At 41.2% G+C, this 23,715-nt stretch overlaps 1 protein-coding gene and 1 long non-coding RNA gene across 2 annotated transcripts; both read right to left on the bottom strand.

Moving 5' to 3' along the window:
- Positions 1-4,587: 4,587 nt before the first annotated feature.
- IER3IP1 (immediate early response 3 interacting protein 1) lies at positions 4,588-21,318 on the bottom strand. The gene is made up of 3 exons (XM_042961768.1): positions 21,122-21,318; positions 6,945-7,046; positions 4,588-5,757 (listed from the first exon to the last, which is right to left on the bottom strand). The coding sequence occupies exons 1-3, from the start codon at positions 21,210-21,212 to the stop codon at positions 5,702-5,704; spliced, it is 249 nt and encodes an 82-aa protein (XP_042817702.1). The 5' UTR covers positions 21,213-21,318; the 3' UTR covers positions 4,588-5,701.
- LOC122232467 lies at positions 18,186-20,173 on the bottom strand. Its single transcript, XR_006209803.1, has 2 exons — positions 20,068-20,173; positions 18,186-18,449 (listed from the first exon to the last, which is right to left on the bottom strand). It is a non-coding gene; the product is annotated as an uncharacterized LOC122232467 (long non-coding RNA).
- Positions 21,319-23,715: the final 2,397 nt, after the last annotated feature.

Here is a 23,715-nt window from a genome sequence, read left to right on the forward strand (position 1 = left end):
GATCACACTCTGGGACCCCTTGACTGGGGACCCATTATGCCAGAACCCATCCAACATCCCCTCTGTCCAGAGCTGCAGTTGGCCATGTTGTGGGCTAGAACACTTTGCTTTGGAAAGTGTTTTCCTCCACACAGGGTCTGAGAGTTGTTTTTGTCTTATTATTCATATTTGCTAAGTCTATTTTCTATGTGAGGACATACTTGAAGGAAAAGAAATTTCCTAGTTTACCCATGAGAACTAAGAGCCGCAACCAGATTAAAACAGCACTGAAGGCTTCTAAGCAAGTGGATAATATATCTATATATTTATATATCTATGTCTATAATATCTATCTACCCAAGACAATCTATATGTTCAATGCAATCCCTACCAAAATAACACCGGCATTCTTCACAGAGTTAGAGCAAACAATCCTAAAATTTGTATGGAACCAGAAAAGACCCTGAATTGCCAAAGCAATCCTGAAAAAGAAAACCAAAGCTGGAGGCATCACAATTCCAGATTTCAAGCTGTATTACAAAGCTCTAATCAAGACAGTATGGTATTGGCACAAAAGCAAACACACAGATTAATGGAACAGAATTGAGAACCCAGAAATGGACCCACAAATGTGGGCCAACTAATCTTTGACAAAGCAAGAAAGAATATCCAATGGAAAAAAGATAGTCTCCTCAGCAAATGACATAGGGAAAACTGGACAGTGACATGCAGAAAAATGAACTTGGACCACTTTCTTACCCCATACACAAAAATAAACTCAAAATGGATGAAAGACCTAACTGTAACACAGGAAACCATCAAAATCCTCGAGGAGAAAACAGACAACTTCTCTGACCTCAGCTGCAGCAACTTCTTACTCCACACGTCTTTGGAGGTGAGGGAAACAAAAGCAAAAATGAATTATTGGGACCACATCAAGATAGAAAGCTTCTGCACGGTGCAGGAAACAATCAGCAAAACTAAAAGGCAACTGATGGAATGGGAGAAGATATTTGCAAATGACATATCAGATAAAGGGTTAGTATCCAAACCTATAAAGAACTTATCAAACTCAACACCCAAAAACCAAACAATCCAGTGAAGAAATGGACAAAAGACATGAATAGACACTTTTCCGAAGAAGACATCCAGGTGGCTAACAGACACATGAAAAAGGCTCAACATCACTCATCATCAGGGAAATACAAATCAAAACCACCGTGAGATACCCCCTCACACCGGTCAGAATGGCTAAAATTAACTCAGACGACAGATGTTCACGAGGATGCAGAGAAAGGGGAACCCTTTTGCACTGTTGGTGGGAATGCAAACTGGTGCAGCCACTCTGGAAAACAGTATGGAGGTTCCTCAAAAAATTAAAAATAGAACTACCCTACGACCCAGCAATCACACTACTAGGTATTTATCCAAAGAATACAGGAGTGCTGAGTCGAAGGGGCACATGCACTCCAATGTTTATAGCAGCACTCTTGACAACAACTAAAGTATGGAAAAAGCCCAGATGTCCATCGACAGATGAATGGATAAAGAAGATGTGGTGTATATATATACAGTGGGATATTACTCAACGACCAAAAAGAAGAAAATCTTGCCATCTGCAACAACATGGATGGAGCTAGAGTGTATTATGCTAAGTGAAATTAGAGAAAGACAAATTTGATTTCACTCATATGTGGAATTTAAGATACAAAAGAGATGGACATAAGGAAGCAAAAATAATATAAAAACAGAGAGGGAGATAAACCATAAAAGACTCAAGTACAGAGAACAAACTGAGGGTTGCTGGCAGGTGTTGGGTGGAGGGATGGGCTAAATGGGTGAGGGGCATTAAGGAGGGCACTTGTTGGGATGAGCACTGAGTGTAATATATAAGAGATGAATCACTAAATTCTATTCCTGAAAAAATTTAACCCTGGTCTTTAGCAAACCAAAATATTGTGGTAACATTATTTTGGTATTGTAAATTAATTTTTTAAAACTCTGAATTATGAAAAAAATATTTTCTTACTAATGAATTATGAAGTAACATGATAATCTGAACCAAATTTCCTAGTATTTCCTTCTATAAACTTATGGAATCGTTTCCTAAAGATTAGTTAACTAAATTATTGTCTGTTTACTGTATTATGTAACAAACGTGTTCCAGATAAATATATCTAACCTCAGCAGGGGAAAAAAAAAAAAAACTTGCATTTTTCTAAATGTTAACTCTGCCTGCAGTATGGACAGACGGGAGAGGGGCCAAAACATATGCAAGGTAAGAAGCTCCTACAGGGCTACAAAAGAGGTGCTTAAACTAAAATGTGGGGAAACAGACAAACTCAAGAGATCTTATGAGGTAAAATAGAAATTGTTGACAGATTAAATTGCTAAGGGAGAGGAAGGCATCAAGATAATTACTACGTTTCAGGCTTGGGCAATTCAGTAATACAAATAATGGTGTCATTCAAGAGAATGTGGAATTAAACAGGACTAATGGCTTCCTCCTTAAAAGAAAGGAAATAATTTTGCTTGCCAAAGGGCAAGAGGAGTAAAGAAGGGATGGGATATCTAAACAGATGGTAACTACACCTATGGAGGTGAGCACTGCATAATATATAGAACCGTTAAATCACTATGTTGTACACCTGAAAGTAGTAACATTGTATGTCAACTACAGTAATGAAAAACCATTTTCAAAGTTACTGACAAAAAAAAGTGAGGGACTAAATTTGGAAAAGAAAAAGATGGTGTGAAAACCCAATAGGGGAGTGAAGAAGGCAGTGACAGAATTGAAACAAAAACAGTAGGATTATAAAACTCACCTTGATCAATACCCTTAGACACTGCCCACTATGTGTCCCAGGTTCTTGCACAGAATGTTTTCACAATGACTGGCATCTAATGACCAATCAAGGGCCAAGGAAGAGGTTGGCAAAAAATAATTCCATTTTGCTTAGTATCAAAATTTTATTATTGGTAATAACTTTGAAACCATGAGGCACTCAGAAAGTGATTTATTTCACCAAAAACATTTACTTCAGGAGAATATCTCTTTGGCTGAGGTACATCTAGAGTCAAAGGTTAGTGATCTGGAAAAGGTATACATATATACATCACCTGGAGCAGATTTCTGTTCTGAAATAGTTATTGACCAAGTTTGCAGATGAAGCAACCGGAAACAACTGAGGTTGTAGGAAATTTGTCTTGTGATGAAAGGTTCTGCTTGGCGTATTAGAAATATCCTGCTTCCCACTCTTTTTACTATTCAAATATATATTGCTTTCAAGTCATTTCAGAAGTACATATACACTCGTGACAGCATATACCTATAGACCGCAGATCACATTGCCTACTCTATATACTCTTTTTTAAAGATAACTTTTTTACCAGTGTCTTGATAACTTAAGAGTTTTGTGGAAGTGCCTTAGGAAGGGTGACAAGAGTAGGGTGGAGGTGAAACAATGGGCCTGGGACCCTAACTCTGCTTCAACTAGAAATAAATGGACTGCTCCTATCTGTTGTAGATAATGGAACATTAGTTGTGTTCTCCCTTTTGCAATCTGGTTCTACCATTAACAAATTTGAAAACCACTGTACTTAATTAAGGTTTAGGGTATGGATTTGGTTAACATGTATATACTTGAGCCAAGATCCTTCATGACAGGTCAGAGGTGTACAGACACGGAATACGTAAGGACCATAAACATGGATATGTGGAGTCTAGAACAATCACCAATTGCTAATACTGAGAATGGCTAAGGGAGAGGACGTAGGCAGGCAAGCAGACACTGAAGTTATTGTCAACTAAATGAGAGACTATGGTTACTGAATCACAGCTGCTCTGGGGAAATCGGGGCTAACCTGTGAACGCTTACAGACCTGCCTTCAAGGGCACTGAAGCTAGAATCGCATTAAGTGGCCTCCAGAGATGAAATATTTTGATGTTCAGTGCTCCACTTTCCTCAGAACCACTTTGCTACGGAATACTCTGATCCTGCCCTGCTGTGACTGCTCTCCAACAGACCGTGAACTCGGGCAGTGCCCTGCCACTAAATGAGCGTGAAGTTGTGCTGTAAAGTTTTACACGAGAAATGGCATCAGGTCAAGGTCTCTTTTTTTCTTTCCTTTAAAAATTCTGTACAGCCTCGGAGTGCTCTCAAACAACTGCATCTTTTGAATCTGTCCAGTGGATTAAACTTGGGCTCCTGCATCGGATCTTCGTAAGGCCAAAAGAACACTGCCTCTAACTTATGTTATATGTTAGTTACTCACATGAGCCAGATAATCAACTACGAATCCCAGGTACATCTTTTCAGTTCAGCTGCGAGCCTGCGGCCCAAAGATCATCTAATTCAGGCATGGCCAACAGGCATTCAATACCTGCTCCAAAGTTCTAGAAGTAACTTAAGTCATGGAATAAAAGTTGCTCATGAGTCTCTTTGATGCAATGAGCAATTCAGTTAATTCACTGAAGAAAAAAAGTGTGATGTTTACTTTCATTAAACCCATGCTCAGTGATTTTACAGCAAAGCAAGTATAAAACAAGTGTCACACACGAAACGGGATTCAGTTAACACTGACAGGTAAGGTACAAAAAACAAATGCTTGACTTGGAAATTTAACTTTATTTACAAATGTTGTCCTATAACAAAGATGGCATTCTATTCCTTTAAACTATCATAACTGATAATTTCCAGAAAAAAACCATTTACATAGTTTGAATCTTCCTGCATAAAACTGTATTAATGGATGAGCAAATATGGGATGGTCTAAGACATAAAAACAAAACGAAAAACTTATCCAGCATGACTCTCTATTGACAGACAGAATAAAGAATTATACCCCTTAATTTGCTACTCCAAAAAACGGAAATGTGATAATTTGGGGGAGAGGTAAATACTTCATAATAGTCTTATATAGTATAGTTTAATTGTGATCGTTCAGGATTGCTCTTGCAGCCTAATATTTATGCAGATTTTTAAAAAGTCATTATTGAAAAAAGGGCGTAGACTTTTTCACACAGATTTTTCTACCAATGGAAATATGTAGAGAGTGGTCTATTCTCATCATTCAGGCCAATTAATAAAATAACAAACGCACGAAAAAAAAGCACAACTATCATGCGACTATCTGACTCACAAAATTAGAATTCTCCCTGCAATCAGAGAGTATTGCTCAATAGTTCTATAAATTTGAATTTGTCACAGCCAAGATGATACATAGACAAAATAAAGAGTTCAAAGTAAAATTATCCAAATTACCTATTTATCATTTTATCTGTAGTAATCACTTTTAAAAAATCCTTTAAATTTTATGTAGGAAGATAAACACTCTCACATCATAGCCACGTCATGAGGAACTTCAAAACATTGAAAATTTATCCCTGAGAAGTGAGAGAGAAAAATCTCTATAAACGTGACAGTCCTGTACCCTTTTAACAATCTTTACCATAGCATGAACTTTTATTAATAGTTAGCAATCAAATGTATCCCAATCTTGGATTGTTACTGCCTCTGATGACCTAATTTTTTTTATAATGAAATTATAAATGCAACATTTGTAAAAAAATCAGATAAATAGGACTCTGGTTTTATTGTCAGGTTTACATTTTTGTCAAGTGCAAGGACGACCAGCGAAGACATGTATATTCCAATAATGACCAAAGTAATAACTTCTGCTGGCATCTCTTCTTCTGAGTCTTCATTTCCCCCACTGTTCTTCACCCAAATAATAAGAGTAATACAATTGCAATTGAGTTTATTATTATCAATGGCACTGCAAAGAAAAAAAAAACAGTTTGTTACTATAAAGAAAATAGCAGAAAAAAAGTAATAGTTACTAGCATCCAGGAAGGATGAAAATCTCTACCAAGGTCATTCATAATCATGTTGCAAACACTTGTAACAAAGGAACGTGCACTGGATCATACGATCCAAAACTTATTATAAAGAGGGCTTGTGTGACTGGGGTAAGCGTCACCTGGTGCAACGAGATCAATACGAAGCATGTGTGAATGGTGCTGGTGCAATGCTGGGAACACAGCAGCACAGTGGACCCAGGCGGAAGTAGACCCACATGGCTGTGACACTTGATGTTACAAATGAAGAGCACAAGGCGCCTGGGTGGCTCAGCCAGTTAAGCATCCAGCTCTTGATTTCAGCTAAGGTCATAATCTCATGGGTTGTGAAATCAAGCCTCACCCTGAGTGGGGCTCCATGCTGGGTAGGGCTGGGCATGAAGCCTGCTTGAGATTCTCTCCCTCTCCTTCTGCTCCTCCCCGCCCCCAAACAAACAACAAAAACAAAGAGCAAAGACTCCAGTTTCACCACTAAATTTCTTAACTTTTATTTATTTAAGTAATCTCTACACCCCACATGGGGCTCGAACTCACGACCCTGAGATCAAGAGCGGCACGCTCCTGAGCCAGCCAGGTAACCCATTTCACCACTAAATTGAGAGTGAACTTATTTACCATTCTATCCAAAGCTGTGATCAAAACAGCTAATAAAGAGGGAGAGAGAGAGGCCCTAATTTTAATTGTTTTAAATAAGTTTTGAACCCTTTTTTCTTCAGTTGCACTAAAATAATTTCCAATAGAATGGCAGACACAGGACTTTTGCTCTTCTCTCAAAAGCCTTGTAGGACTCTAGATGACTTTACTACTTGAAGCAACAGAAGTTCCAAAAGGCAAGAACACTGCTTTCAGGTCTGAGAACAGGTTTCCGGTCATGCGAACAGATTCTACCACTGAGCATTCCATTTGCTTCAAGTGGTTTAGACAGAAATGAGAGGTAAACTAAGAAAGAAACCAGTAGCTTCTGAACAGTAAAGCCAGGCTAAAGACAAAAAAAATTGCCACAAAAACAGTATGTGATGATGTTCACCCTCGGAAGCTTTGCTACTTAAACCAACACCGCAAAATTAAAACTTTAAAGAGTGTTTTCACTAGTTTTTCTTCTTACCTCTCATCACAGTTCTTACAGATCGAATAAGATTCATTAGCTGAGATTTAATTCCTGGCTCCTCTCCGAATCCACCAATTCCCTGGTCTGTTCCCCAGCCAACTGCAGGATATAAAAATGATTAGCTGTGTTAAAATTTATTATGCACTCACCTTGCTTCCTCATTAGTCATCTTCTGAAAAATTAGCTTGAGTCATTGTTAAAGACATAAAATATAAAGGCATCTGACTTCAAAGTTATACAGTACTGATTAAATATTGTATATTCTTTACTTTTTGATAACAGCAACAATCTTATTTCCAGTTTGATTTTATAAAGTACTATATTATATAGTACTTTATATATAAGGTCTAAATTATTCCACGGTGTTTAATTCAGTGAATAGGATTGTTGTGACATGCTGACTGGTTTTTTCCTCCTTTTAAAAATTTTTCTTTTAATATTTCTTTATTTTTGAGAGAGAGAAATAGAGAGAGCACGAGCAGGGGATGGGCAGAGAGAGAGAGGGAGACACAGACTCCGAAGCAGGGTCCAGGCTCTGAGCTGTCAGCACAGAGTCCGACACGGGGCCGGAACCCACGAACCGTGAGATCGTGACCTGGGCCAAAGTCGGATGCCTAACTGACTGAGCCACTCAGGCGCCCCTTTCCTCCTTTTTTAAACAAAACATTTTCCAGGTCAAAACTGAAAAGCAAGGCATACTGTCAAACTCAATAATTAATTAGCTCAAATCAGAATTTCTAAGATCCAACACAATTATCAGTATGAAAATGTTGCAGCTGAGACATACCGGCTACATTACTTGAGGAAATGTTAAGGGACACCTAGCTGGTGGCGCTTGCTTAGGCTTTCTGAGAGCTGTGCTCCATCCCACCAGCAAGGGCAGGTGACTTTCCCCTCCATCACTCTCCTCATTTCTCAATTCAGAGCTGAGCAACCGAGCCCGCTACCCCACTTATTCTCTGTAAATGAGTCTTTTACCTTCTTCTGCATCATTTTCCTGATATTATAAAACATTATTTTTTCCCCTTTACCTGCTAGTTCTTTCTTTATTGTCATACATTCTTCTGAAGACCTACAAGTCCTCATTTCTGCAGGCTGTCTCTTGTCCGCATTTCAGGCCCACATCTTCAATTATTTTGTATCTGCCATGACTGTAGGGCTTAATTCCTGACAGGTTGGGCCTTAATCTCGAAGACGGTCTTTATTTTATACACGAAAGAACCAAGTCTCAGGTAACAAGACTGTAACTCGTTTAGTCAACTTTTATTTGGTTGAAATAAAGGTTAAAAAATGGTTGTTTGCTTTTTTGTGTCACATCAACACCGAGATATGCTGTGGGATAAAAGTAAGTTAAAAATCAAGTTCACAACAGAGCTGATGTGTTCTGACTAGCACTCTCCCCTCAGGGCCTAGCTTGTGTTGTGCTGACGGCCTTCCCAGTCGGCAGGGGTGTCACTCTTTGTTGGGCTCCCACAGTACAGACACCATCACAGTCAGACCCTACACCATCTCTTGCAAGACTCTTTCACCAGATGCCTCTGTAATCTAGCTGTCTTAACCCTGTGAGTTTTCTCCCTTAAAGGGTCAGATCTTTCCACCTCACAATCATGTGATGATTCCCACTGCCTACTGAATAAAGTTCAAACTCCTTAAACTCACATTCTTGCCCTATATCCCACCACCACCCTCCACGTGTTCCTCATCACGCTCAATGCCCACTAATTGTGGTACATGTTAAAGACAGCTTCTGAGTCACTGCCTTCAGTGTCAGGGCCTTTCCTACATTCCTCTCATAGCATAATGAACCTTCTTTCTCTTTGTTCCCCAAATAGCTGACTGATTGTAGTGACTTTGTTCTCCTTCGCGGTTAGTTGTTTTCAAGTGTCTCTCATTAGACTGTATAAAACCCTGGAAGACAGGGACTAAATTTATACTTTCTTCACCTTCCCACTCTCCCGTACCCCCACCCCACCGCAAGTACTTAGTGAATGTTTGTAGAATTGAAGTGAATTATCTGGGTTAATCTGGGACACGGGGAAATTAGGTAAATTCTAGGACCACAGACGCAGACTCCCAAAGAACTCTATTTCTTAATTTTTACGACACAGCAAGTTATAACATGAACAAATCAATCCATTGTAGCTTTAGGGGAGGGGGGCAGGTCCTCCAATATTAAATGTATACATCTATCCAAGCTAAAAATAATTTTAGAAAATATACTTGCATCTTGCCTGGGCAACGTTACCCTCCTACCTCCAGATGTACTCTCTCCAGCAAGCAAATGTACTTATGCTGCTTTCCCAGCATTTGCTTTTAATGTATGACGAATTTTACTACAATGTCTTTCCTCCAAATAACTGTCTCACTCTTCCAGCAGCTCAGCCAGCATTCGCCACTGAATGGCAATCCTCTTTTTGTAATTTAAGTTCAAACTGTGGCACCAGCCTTCACCTACTTACAGTGTGGCAACACGATTTCGTATCAGACTCCGCAGACACACAGGACACACAGAATGACGTCCCACCAGCAGCGGTGTCAGTGTCCAACCTGCATAACTGCTACAGGAAAACTTCTATGGGAAAGCAACATGGCTGGGATAACGGGCTTACAGAAGCCTCTGTGACAGTTCTGCACAACGAAAATGCAGTGTGGTTCTGGTTCAACACGATGGGGCCGGGGAGGAAAAAGTTGACCCTGACCCTCCTGGGGTCCCTGGCTACGTCCGAAAATTAAACTGATAAAAACAGATAAACAGGAGAAAAGCATACAAACTCTATTAACTTTTTACATGTACCTGGGAGACTTCAGAGAAGGCTTCAGTCACTTCAAAGAAGTGACCAGAGCAGGAAACTTTTGAGACAAAGAAACAATACATCTGTGAAGAACTGATAAGACAAAGGAGTTTGAGCTGAGAATGGGGGGTAATAAATGGTGGGAAAGTAACAAGGTTTGTTTATACAGTCTTGCATTCTGGTGAGATCGGCAAGGGAGACTAAGCTCCTGCTTTGAGAAAGGAGGCAAGGCGGGAGCAGATGGGGAGGGTGACCTTCCTGCATCTGCCATTCTCTCAGACTCCTTCAGCTGAAAATACTCAATACTGCCAAGGTGTCATAGTTTGGGGCAGCATGTCCTGAACCTTGAACCTCATCAATGGATACACACTTTTATCTTAGCTTTCACCTGTGAAACCCTACTAAAAATGACAACAGAGAATACAGACTAACAAGAGACACGTTTCCAGGCCAGAGAAGTCAATCAAAATTTGAACAATAAGAAATAAATGAAGAAGAGTGACTGACTCTAAGAGAAAGCTAGACACCTGCACCTTGCAGGAAGTACACAATGAAACACTGAGGTGAACGGTGCTGAGACTGAGACCCTGGGAAGGTGAGAGGAAGCTCAAAGCGTCGGTGTGGACAACAGGAAGGAAAAAGAGGACTCAATGAAAGTCTACAAATGAGCAGTGGGCTGCCCCCTGCCCTCCCATCTCCGTCCCCGGACTGACCTGACAGAAGGGCGTGCCACTCACACCATCAAAGGCAAGAGGTTCACTCTCAGCAGAGAACCAAAGAAGCTCCAGAGTGAGGGGTATCCAGTGTGAGCGGAGGGAGTGAAAATCTGCACACCGAAGTGTCAGGCTCTTGCCCATTTTCCCCGCGCACCTCTAAGTCTGATCACGGAACACTGACATTCTGCAGGCAAGAAGTCAGAAAATTACTCTGGTAATTGGCCAGCGGCCCAGGAAGAAAGACTTCAGATGCTGATATCTGGTGGGGGGATCCTCGGCAAAACGGACAACTTTAAGCACCAGTGAGACCCACCAGCAAACAAGCCCCAACCACACCCATGGCTTCCAATGAGCCCCTCTGAGCCTTACACTTAAAAATGAAGTCAAGGGGCGCCTGGGGGGCTCAGTCGGTCAAGCGTCCGACTTCGGCTCAGGTCATGATCTCACAGTTTGTGAGTTCGAGCCCCGCGTCGGGCTCTGTGCTGACAGCTCAGAGCCTGGAGCCTGCTTTGGATTCTGTGTGTCCCTCGCTCTCTGCCCCTCCCCCGCTTGTGCTCTGTCTCTGTCTCAAAAATAAATAAAAACATTTTTAAAAATTAAAAAAAAAATGAAGTCAAAAAGAAACAATCTGTAACATGGAAAGAGAACAAAAACAGAAAAAGAGACTCGGAGGAAGAGACAATGCAAGAAGTAGAAGAAAAGATTTTTACTATTTATGTATTTACAGTGACTGGTTTAATTTTTTATTTCATTTTTTTAAGTAATCTCTATGCCCAACATGGGGCTCAAACTCACGACCTCAAGATCAAGAGTCGCATGCTCTAAGCCAGCCAGGCACCCCACAACACATTTTTTAAAATGAACATCTATAGAGAGTAAAGCTATTGGACCTATGGAACAAGAACAGGATGCCATAAAAAGGAACATTAAGGAATCAAGATGGAGCTCTTGTTCTTGCTATGTTAGCATAACAAGTTCAAGAGGTTGACAGATTAAGTTGAGAAAACCTATTAGACAAGGCTAACAAAGGGTATATACCTGTCAAAATAACTGGAGTTCCAGAGAGAAGGAAAAACAGGAAGAAATTATCAAAGAAATATTAAGAGATAATATTACAGAACTGAAGGACATGAGCCTTTAGGCCAAAAGGGCCCAATCAGAGAAGAGCTTAATGGGGGAGGGGGGGGCAGAGGGAGGCACACATTATTGTACATTCTCAGACCTCTGAAGATAAGGAGAACACCCTAAAGCCTTTCAGAGAGACCAGTCAAGTTGCACAAAAAATCAGGAAACAGAATGGCATCAGACTTCTTAACATCAATACTGGAAATTAGAAAATTAAGTGAAACAATGTCTTCAAAAAAAGCTCTGAAGAAAAATTAGTTCCAATCTAGAATCCTATAACCAAACCACCAAAAAAAAGCTAGAAGAATGACAGCACGGTTTTTTTTTATTGTTCAGCTGTGAGCAATATTCAGTGATAGTAATGTTAAATATGGAATACAGATATCACCAATAATTGGCTGAAAATGGGAGAGATGGGGTAGGGGAAATGTGTGTGTACTTGTGCTCACACAAGAACAAATGTGCTGATGATGGTATAATTATACTAAAAACCCTTCCACAGCAGTAAGTCAGGGATTCGAAACTTGGAAGAGTTGAAAATAACTGCTTTTAAGAAATGAAGCTCAGGTTGAAGAGATGGGGCAGGAGGCTTCTATCTTTCTTTACAAACAGAAGAGCTTTTTGACTTTAAACACCACACACACACTATACATTATACTGATAAAGAAAAGTGAAATTTCAAAAGAAAGCCTGTAAAGATGTTCATCCACTGGAGAATCCCCTCTGCAATTAGAAGTTCCTCTGCAGAGCATGAACCCCCTGAGGGCAGAGACAAAGTCTACAAGTAGAGAGGTTTCATTCAGGAATCACTCTGAATATTTAAAATTACATTTTAAAACAAGCTTTAATGATGAATCACGGGAATCTACTCCCAAAACCAAGACCACACTGTATATATACACTGTATGTCAGCCAACTTGAGAATAAATTATATATATATATATATATATATATATATATATATATATATAAATCAAATCAAGTCAAACCAAAACAGCTTTAAATGGAATTGTTGGTTTCATTTCCTTCACTTGCTTTTCGGAAGTTATCATTACTAAAATCAATCCTTTCCACCCACAGCCACAATCTCTTAGATCTAGGTAAAAAGGACTTGTTTCTACACACCCAGTTTTTTATCAGAAAACATAATTTCTGGGGCACCTGGGAGGCTCAGTTGGTTAAGCATATGACTTTGGCTCAGGTCATGATCTTGCTGTTTGTGGGTTTGAGCCCCGTGTCGGGCTCTGTGCTGACAGCTCAGAGGCTGGAGACTGTCTCCCTCTCTGTCTGCCTGTCCCCTGCTCACAGTATGTCTCTCTCTGTCTCAAAAATAAACAGTAAGTTATCAGTTAACTTTAGCCTAGTCTCTATTCTCAAGTCCCTAGAATGAAAACTAAATTTTGGGTAGAGAGTAAATCATCTGTCTAGATATTCTATGGACAAACACAAGAGTGACAAGTAAAAGACCAGGTGCCATGGATTATTTTTTTATTCTAACAAATAGCTTTCCCTCCAACTGCTACTTAGGGAGTCTCGGTTGTTTTCCTAAGGAAACTGGCCAAAAGCTTTAAAGAGTTTTGTCCTTTTTTTTTTTTTTAAAGGAGAAAGATTTAATTCTGCAGCTCTCTTGACACTTTCATAGCTAGAGGGCCTAGAAAAGAATAAATGATAAGACCTGCCAGCACTGGCCAGCTGCCATAATTTTAGGAATAGAATTAAATATAAAAGTTAGTTATTAGCAAACACCAAACATGTTCTTCTGCTGCCCAGACTTCAAAAAGTCATACACAAAATAGCAATCCATCCAGATTGAGCCAAAAACCTTCAGCTAAATACATTCTGAAGAAAAAGCATTAGCTACTGTTCTGAGGGCTGGCTGACCCTGGGCAAATCTCAGCCTCTCTAAGATCAGTTTCCATATCTGCAAAAGAGGTAAGTGTGCTTCACTTTGTCAATGTCATCAAGTTTGTATGTGAATCAAATGCCAATCACAGATGTGAAAGTACCTAATAAACTACACAAAGAACTCTAACATACGTTTTAAAAAATTACCTTGATTAAGGGGCGCCTGGTGGCTCACTGGGTTGAGCATACAACTCGATTTCGGCTCAGGTCATGATCTATCTCATGGTTGATGGGATCAAGCCCTGCATCAGGCTCTGTGCTGACAGCGCGGAGCCTGTTGGGATCCTCTCACTCCCTCTCTCTCTCTGCCCCTCCCCCGTGCACGCGCATGCGAGAGAGAGAGAGAGAGAGAGAGAGAGAGAACTCTAGCGCTCTCTCTAAACAAACATTAAAAAAAAGAAAAAACTACTTTGATCAACAAGATCAATATTGAAGTAAACGATCTGGTACACTTGGACTAATCTCTCGTGGGTCCACGTAATTCTCAGCCCGATGTAATAATTTCTGCTTAATCTGTGATGAAATTCAACAAATGCTTTTCAGGAGTATATATTTACAGACATATAGTTACAGATCTCACTACTCTAAACTCTAATATTACATTGGCTTTGGAGCAGTCACTTAAACCCTGAACCAAAATACCTTGTAATAATATTTTAATTACTTGCGATGGACTGAATTGTGTTCTCCCCACATTCCTGTGTTGAAGCTTACGTGGAGATGGGGTCTTAAGGAGCTAAGTATGGTTACATGGGTCATAAGGGCAAGGCACTAATTTGATAGGACTGTGGCCTAACAAAAAAGAGGAAGAAAGAGATCTCGATTCCCCTCCTCACTTCCACCTAGCCATGTGAGGACGCAGTGAGAAGGCGGCCATCTGCAAGCCAGAATACCCCCACCAGAGCTCAACCATGTTGGCACCCTTATCTCAGACTTCCAGCCTCTAGAACTGTGCGAAAATAAATTTCTGTTGTTTAAGCCACCCAGGCTATGATATTCTGTTATGGCAGCCAGAGTGGACTCATAATGTTTCATGTACGAAATGCTTCTTTTGTAGCACTCATAACTACTAGTGGACATGATCCTTGTCAAAGGGATACATACTGGGCACCATAAGCAAAAACTAGTAAGAATAATTTGGACGGGTATTAAAATTCACTATGTCTTTTTTTTTTTTCCTTGCACAAAAAGGGAATTTGTGTCATTGTGAAACACTAGAGGATACAACACATTCTCTGCACTGCAATCAAAGTACTGGTTCAACTATTTGATTAAACATACAGCTCTCAAATCAGGAATTGCAAGAATACGATAATGGTAACATTATTCAGTTACTTAGAAAATACTCGCTGACTGATGGAATTGTAAAAATGAAAGAATCCCTGTCATCAGCCTACTGGAAAAGACGGAATGAAACTGCAGTGGTGCTACGGCCCATGGAATAGGTCAGTGATGGTTTCTGGGAGAGGCAAATGGCAAAGATATGCCTTAAAGGTCATCGTGACCTAAGTCAAAGTCACTGAAGGCGGAGAAGTATGCGTAGAGAAGAGAGAGAACCATGGTAAGAACGGCACATGGGGTAAACACTGCAGAAGGGTCAAAGAAGGGAAGGAAAGGGAGGAAGGGACACATCATAATGTGATGTGAGTTTATAAGTCACACGAGGAAGTCTGACTTTTATATTAAAGGCTATGGATGTTGGAAAATTCAAGAATTTCAAACCACTGAGGAACATGTTCAGCTTCTCATGGAGGGTAGAACAAAGAGAAACAAAATTGGAGGGAGGGGACCACTGAGGAGGTTACTATAAAAATCTAGGCAAGAGTTAAGAGCCTACATAAGCAATATTTAACAAATGCTTAAAATATTTTAAAAGTCTATTTTAAAACATATTTAGTTTAGTTTTTTTTTTTTTACTATTTAACTTTTTAAAATCTGGTCAAATTTTTATTCAAATTCCAGTTAGTTAACATACAGTACACTATTGGTTTCAGGAGTATTCAAGTGCTTCATCACTTACAGACAATACCCAGTGCTCATCACAAGTGCCCCCCTTATACCCATCACCCATTTAACCCATCTCCCACCCACCTCCCTCCATCAACCCTTAGTTTGTTCTCTATCATTCAGAGTCTCTTATGGCTTGTTTCTTCCTCTTTCCCATATGTTTCTCTGTTTTGTTTCTTAACTTCCACATATGAGTGAAGTCATATGGTATTTGTCTTTCTCTGACTTATTTTGTTTAGCACAATTACTCTAAGTCCATCCACATCATTGCAAATGACAAGATTTCATTCTTTTTGATGGCCAAGTAATATTCCATTGTGCATATATATCACATCTTCTTTATCCATTCACTAGCTGATGGACATTTGGGCTCTTTCCATAGTTCGGCTAGATATTTTGTTTATTATTATTATTATTATTTTTTTTTTTTTTTGTAGTAGTAATCACATGAGGGTCAAACTCACAACCGAGTCCTACCGTCCTCCAACTGAGCCAGCCAGGCACCTCTAAATAAAGGTGTTGTTGTTGTTATTTTTAAGTAGGCTCCATGCCCAATGTGGGGCTTGAACTCACAACCCTGAGATCAAGAGCTGTATGCTCTACTGACTTAGCCAGCCAGGCGTCCCTTAAATGTTTTAAAACAGCTTATCCACTTAAGGTATGACAATGTAGGTTTTTCCTTAGCTCTGGGACCATATTCAAAACACATGTTCAGATAAAATATGTGTGCTACTTCTGGAGAGAAGAGGAAATGAAGACAAAGTTCTAGGAGGCAAAGTATTAACATTTCCGGGGCATTCCAACGGTTTTGTAGCAGTGATTTTCATTTAGGGGCAAAAAGCTAAGTCACCTGCAGAAATTTTGGAAAAGACACTGGTGAACTTCACTTCTGGAAAATATTTTTTTTAATAAATTTTTTTTTCCCAACGTTTTTTATTTATTTTTGGGACAGAGAGAGACAGAGCATGAACGGGGGAGGGGCAGAGAGAGAGGGAGACACAGAATCGGAAACAGGCTCCAGGCTCCGAGCCATCAGCCCAGAGCCTGACGCGGGGCTCGAACTCACAGACCGCGAGATCGTGACCTGGCTGAAGTCGGACGCTTAACCGACTGCGCCACCCAGGCGCCCCTCACTTCTGGAAAATATTAATGCAGGTCTGGAGTAAGGTCTGGGCATTGTATTCTCTTTCAAGATCATTTTGGCAATACTGGGTCCATTTCCTTTAGAAGCAACGTGTCAGTTTCTGTAAAAAGCCAACTGGAATTTTGATAGACATTGCATTAAATCTGTACATCAATAATATTAAGTATTAATACTAAGTGTTAATATATTCATCTTTTTAAAAGTGTATTTATTTTGAGAGAAAGTGAGACAGAGAGAGAGAGAGAGAGAGAGAGAGGAATAGAGAGCGAGCAGGGGAGGGGCAGAAAAAGAGGGAGAGAGAGAATCCCAAGCTGTCTTGCAAAATAAAATGTTTAAAAAATGGGTAGAAGATTTGAATAGACATTTTTTTAAAGACACAAAAATGGCCAACAAGTATATGAAAAGGTGTTCAATATCACTTATCATCAGAGAAATACAAATCAAAACCACAATGAGAAATCATTTCACACCTGTTAGAATGGCCATTATCAAAAAAACCCAAAAAACAAAAAACAAGAGATAGAGACACTTGGGTAGCTCAGATGGTTAAGTGTCTGACTCTGGATCTCAGCTCAGGTCATGATTTCATGGTTCGTGGGTTCGCGCCCCCATCAGGCTCTGCGCTAACCACGCAGAGCCTGCTTGGGATTCTGTCTCTCCCTCTCTCTACCCCTCCCCTTCTCGCGCTCACGTGCTCGCTCTCTCAAAATAAAAAACAAAAACAAACAAAAAACATCCAAACTGTAGATGCAGGGGGAGGGGGGAGAGACAAGAGATAATAAATGCTGGCAAGGATGTGGAAAAAGGGAACCCTTGTGCTTGGTTGAGGGAAATGTAAATGGGTACAGTCACGATGAAGAATAGTGTAGAGGTTCCTCAAAAAAATTAAAAACAGAACTACTACATGATCCAGCAATCTCACTTCTGAGAATTTATCCAAGAGATGAAATCACTATCTTGAGATATCTGCACGCCCATGTTCACTGCATTATTCACAATAGCCAAGAAACAACCTAGGTGCCCACTGATAGATGAGCGGAAAAAGGAAATGTGGTGTATATATAAAATGGAGTATTATTCAGCCACAAAAAAGAGAAAGCTGTCATTTGTGACAACGTGAGTATATCCTGACAGTATTACAGCAAGTGAAATTAAGTCAAAGACAAATATTGTATTATCTCACTTACATGTGGGATCTACAAACATCAAATTCACAGCAACAGAGTAATATGGTGGTTGCCAGGGGTTGAGCAGTGAGGCAAATGGGAAGTTCCTGGTCCAAAGGTACGAACTCAGTGATAAGACGAGTGAGTTCCAGGGATCTAACGTACCGCATGGTGACCATGGTTAACGATACTGTACTGTATACCTGAGAGTTGCCTTGAGAGAAAATTTTAAATGTTCTCGCCCCCACAACCACAACAACAAAATTACAATTATGTGAGGTGAAGAACACTAACTGCGGTAATAAGCGTTCTGCAGTATACCTGTGTAGCCAACGATCCTTGTACACTTTCAACTTACGCAACGTTAGACAGGCACACCTTGCTTCATTGCTTCCCTTTATTTCACTTCCCCGATACTGTGTTTTTTACAAATCAGAGGTTTGTGGCAATCCTCTGTCAAGCAAGTCTAATGGTGCCATTTTTCCAACAGCTCACTTTGTGTCTCTAGAGGTGTCACATTTTGGTAATTCTCGCAGATCTCCGTCTTTTTCATTATTATCGTGTTTGCTATGGTGATCTCCATTTTATCACTTTCCACTCACTTCTCAACACATTCCAATTTGGATTTTATCCACAGTTACAGCCACCTGTGCAGAATCACCAATGACTGCTATTACTCTGAATGCTTAGGACACTTCTCCATCCTTATCTTACTCCTCAGAACGTTCCACTGGCGTACTACCTCTCCTTCTAACACCCCTTGGCTTCTGTGAAACCCACTGCTACGTGTTCCCTCTTCTCTTGTTTTGCTCACTCAGCAACTTCTCCTGTCAGTTCTCCCATCTCTACGTAAACCTTAAATACTCAAAGAGCTTCTGGGACTGTCCTGGTCACCAATTCTCTTTGTCATCTATTCTTCCCCTGAGAGATTTTCTCTCTTTACGTGGTGGCTTCATTCATCACCTGGCTCGATAAACTCAAATGCAAGCTCTCCTGTGACTCTTGGTTCTGTTCTACAGACTTAACTCCAACAGACTATTCCACATCTGCACTTGCCTATCTCACAGAAATCTCAAACTCACCATGTCCAAAACTTATTTCGCTATCTTTTCACCTTCTTACCCACCACTGCTGCCCTCATTTTTCTTCCAGTACTCTCTACACCTTGGTAAAGGTACTATGTTTCACTCAGGTGCTTAAGCCAGAAAACCAGGAGATCTTTGACTCTGACTTTTTCTTCCCTCCCTCATTCCCAACATCCAAACAGTAAATCCTGCTTTTTCTACTTTCAAAATATCTCCTGATCGGTATTAGTCTCCAGGACTACCATAACAAAGTGCCGCAAACTGGACGGCTTAACACGACAGAAATTTATTTTCTCACAGTTCTGGGGACCGGAAGTCCAAAATCAAGGCGTCAGCAGAGTTGGTTCCTTTGGGGCCTCTGAGGAATGTTCTCATCTATGCCTCTCGCAGCTTCTGGTAGTTACCGGTAATTCCCGGCATTGTGCGCTGTCTACCTACATCCCTGCACTCTCTGCCTCTGTTGTCATTTGGCCTTCTTCTCCCTGTGTGTCTCTCTCTCTCCATATATGGACACCTCACTGGCCATCCTCATCCAGTGTGACCTTCTCGATTACACCTGAAAGACCCTATTTCCAAATAATGTCATCTTCACAGGTACCAAGGGTTAGGACTTCAATGTATCTCTTGGGGGAGAAAAATCCAGCCCCCGTAAGATCTTTTCTACTTTTCTGCATAGTATACTAATGAGGAGACAGACTTCTGAGTCAGAATGCCTAAGGTGAATCCTAGCTCTGCCACTTTCTAGCTGTGTGATCATAGAAAAGTTACTTCCTCTCTTTTGCGCGTCAGGCTTCCCATCTGTAAAGTGGGGATGAAAACAGTACCGATCTCACAGGGTGTTGTGAAGTTTACACGAGTTAATAATATAAGCAAAGCACTTGATACAGATCCTGGTACATGGTGTTCAGTGTTAGTTATTATTACACCCATTCAACTAATGTGATACCCACCATTTCTATTTGCCCTGTTTGAAATGGTGCCTCCCACATCCACTATTCTACCCTGTTCAGTCTGTTCTCCACTGCAGTGAGAAGGATCTTGCAAATAACACGAATCTGGTCATGTCACTACTCTGTTTAAGACCTTGTTTTCACCTGCCCCAGTTTTCACACTCAGTTTTACTCCTCACCCTCCCAACTTCTCCCAACCTTTAGCCTTCACCAAATTAACGTTTACTCACTTATCAGATTTTGGGTTAGACCCGCTTCATCCACGAAGCTTTCAAAGATTCACACGTCAGCGTTTCCCTGCACTTCTGTTTCACAATATTCTTCATACTTGTCATTATTCCTTGTTCATTTTTTAATTTAAATGAATTTCCATTAGAAGGGCAGGGGGACTGCTGTAACCCCACCTACTAATTACATGGGCCCAGCACACAGTTTGTGCTCAACAAATCTGAAGGAATAAATGAACCAATCTTGCTCATGGGTCTGAGTTTCAGTGATTTACACAGATATGTCTGGTACGCTTGCAGACAAATGATGGTATACTTTGTGTATCTGGCATACCTGTGCAGATAAATGACGTTACATCACAGACTATCCTGTCTTAATTTTGCCTCATACAGCAAAAAGTGGCCTGCCCGGGATGGCACGCAAATCGCTGTATTGTGAGTTACCAGCGGACATAATTGTGTCTTCATCTTGCTATTCTTAGATTCTAGCCTGGCACATTGTAGGCATCCAATAAGCTGTGCTGCATAAACTTTTCTAGGAACGTGGGTAGCTGGATGTCCTGATAATCCGAACACTGTCCCTTTCCTCCTATCCGCAAAGACCAGGAACCCTACGGCCCTCCATCAGTTCATTCTTCTAATTACCCACACTCCAAAATGAGTCACGCCCCTCCCTCTGTACCTAAAAACTCAGATCCCAGGTTTCTGACCATTAAAAACGGTCACAGACGAGTGCATTAAATTACTAACCTAAACAAACCGGAGGGGCAGGGGCGCCCCTGGGTCTTCTGTATCCCTCCCCATCCCGACCCCGGGGGTCCGGCACACAGGGCGCACCTGTTAAACAATCTTCACCCCGTTGTTGAGCTCAAACTCCGTGAGACGGAAGTGGCTCGGCTTCCTCCCGTCAAGGAAGGGCCCTAAGAGTAGAGCCCTCGGCCTCCCGTCGGTCCCGGCCCAGGCTGCCCCTCCCGCGGCCCGACCGGGCACCGCTCCCCCGGGGCTCCGCCGCCGCCTCCCCCCGCCCCGCCCAGCCCGGCCCCGCGGCCTTACTCACTGTTCTTGAGGAAGCGTTCTTCGTGCAGCACGGCGATGGCATTGACGCAGAGCAGGGCCGCCTGCAGCAGCGAGTATAACGTAAAGGCCATAGCCTCCCGGAGCCGCCCGAGGCCCGACCGTTCTTTCTCCCGCCGCCGCAGGGGACGTGGCGCCGCCACGACCAGCGCTCTCCTACGGGAGCCGGGCAGGCCCCAAACGCGCTCTCCCAGAAGTTCCGCCCCCATCCGGCTAGGACCCGCCCCACGCTCACGTCAGCCAGGCGGGTCGGCTCCGCTGTCTAGACCTGTGAGGTCCAGTGCCGTGGCCAGCCACGCGTGGCTGCTCAAAGCTGGAAATGTGGCTGGTGGCCGTTGGGGTGCTGTAAAGTGGGAAAGACTGTACACACGGGATTTCAAAGGCTTAGGACAAAAACAAGAACGTCAAATCTTTCGTTAATTTTTAAATGTTGATTGCCTGTTGAAATATTTTAAATATATTAGGTAGATAAAGTGAATTGTTAACATTAACTTCTGCTTTTTTTTTTTTTAATGTGGCTATGAGGACGTTGTTAATGACATGTGAGGCTTGCATTGTATTTCTTTTGAAATACACTGTACTTGACACTCCCCAGAGCTGTATGGGATGTTAATATTCCTATTTTACAGATGAAGAAACAGAGGCTTTGGCAAATACATTTGTTAAAAATTTAAAGTGAAAATGACATGTACTAAAATTACTCAGAAACAGTCTATCTTTGATCAAACTAGCCAGGCCTCTATTGAGCCCTCTTCTCCACTAGGCCTCAACCTCAGCCTATGGAAACTAGACTCTCAAGGCAAATGATTTCATCCACTTTCCTGCCCCTCCCTTAAACGGTAACATAGTTCCTAAAAGCTGAAGGCCACATCCTTAGGATGACCCCAGCCCCCCTTAAAGAAAGCTCAAGGCTGCCAAAAGTATTTACTGTTTGTTCTAGCCAACCTGAAAATAGGCCCCTGACCATCCTTTCTTGCAACATTTTCCTTAAAAAGGCCTACATTGTGACTTCTTCCTCTGTGCCTTTGAGATGTATATGTATTTCCTGTAATTCAGGAGTGTCTTTCTGACCTGAAAGCCATTCCTTTAAAATGTAATCTTCAGAGAGAATAGGGCCTCTTGTTTCCCAGTGTCTGTGGGAGGGTAGAATCCTAACTTTGATAATTGCCAGCTAACAGTCCCAACTGGCCAGTCAACATTTATACTGACCACCCCTCTGTCATTTTCCCATCTTTTGACTTTACAGAGCCCCTGTTCACCTCCTTTTCTTCTCTCTCATTCTCCCTTTAAAATGCCCTGTCTCCTCTGTACAAATTAAAATTGAGTTCAGTTCACATTCGACTCTCTTTCCTATTCCTCTCAGTAGTCTCAGTATATTACTGATTAAAATCTATCTTTACCATTGTAACTGGTGTCTAGCTTTGTCTTTGACAAAGACACTAAGAGGCTGTCAGCAGTAAGAGGCTGAGTCTGATCATGTTGAATTTTAGATATTGAGGCCAAGTATGCAAATTAATCACCTCCTGAACTTCTCATGGTCCCCTAAAATAGAAAATAGAAAAGCAGCACATTAGTCCCAGAAAGGACTTTGGAGGCCCATGTGCTGCTGCTGGAAGAGACACTAGTCAAAAGAAAAAAAAAAAAAAAAAAAAAAAAAGAATAATTAATCTGCCAAGAAGAAATTAAGCTTAAATAGGCCAGCTAGTTAGTATCTATAGGGAAGAAGAAATGTATCATTTCCCACAGACACACATAAACACCATCTCCAAAATCGGCCCTAAATGCAAATCAGGTAGGGAGAGAACACAGGAGGATAAAGGAAATAAAAGAAACCACAGGATACCAACAAATTCTCCAGTTTCTGAAGGCCCACAAAACTTGACACTGGTGACAGAGAAGGAAGGTTGTTCCTGTAAGTGGACAGTGACCAATCCAGGATTTCTACCCTGGGCTGGGAGAGGGGAGACGGCATCCAGGGGGACTTGCTGGAAGCTTTGCTTCTGCAGTGAATCATAGGTTTTACTAGATTGTATACTTAATGAGGAGGAGGGTCGTGGGGGATGCCTGGAGATTTGGGGGATAGATGCAGAGGAGGTGGGGTAAACCTCTCACAGTTACCTCTTTGTGTCACCCGCCCCTGGGTCACAACTCACGTGGTCCAATTCTTTTATTTTCAAAAGAATCAGGTTAACCTCTCTGGGCCTCTGTTACTTCATCTATAAAATTAGGTGATTATGCTCTCTAAGGCTCCTTCAGCCCCCAAAATCTCCAGATCTAGCAAAAGCAGCTTAAAATATAAGATAATGTACAGGTGCTAGTACCACATTATCTGATCCACTATTTTTCAAAAATCCAGGCTTGTAGACTAAGCTGATAATGGCAGATGATACTTTTTGAAAGAATTGTTCCTCTGATGTTCCTACTTCCGACAAAACTTAAAGGCCTGGAATTTTTAAAATTTATTTATCAAACAGTTGTCTCGGCTTAGAAAAAAAATCTGCCTCCAAACAAAGAAATGGGTAAAATGCATATTCTGCAACTTAGTAGCTTGAAAAAACAAACAAACAAACAAAACCC

Source organism: Panthera tigris, chromosome D3 (assembly GCF_018350195.1).
Source record: "Panthera tigris isolate Pti1 chromosome D3, P.tigris_Pti1_mat1.1, whole genome shotgun sequence".
Lineage (NCBI taxonomy): Eukaryota > Metazoa > Chordata > Mammalia > Carnivora > Felidae > Panthera > Panthera tigris.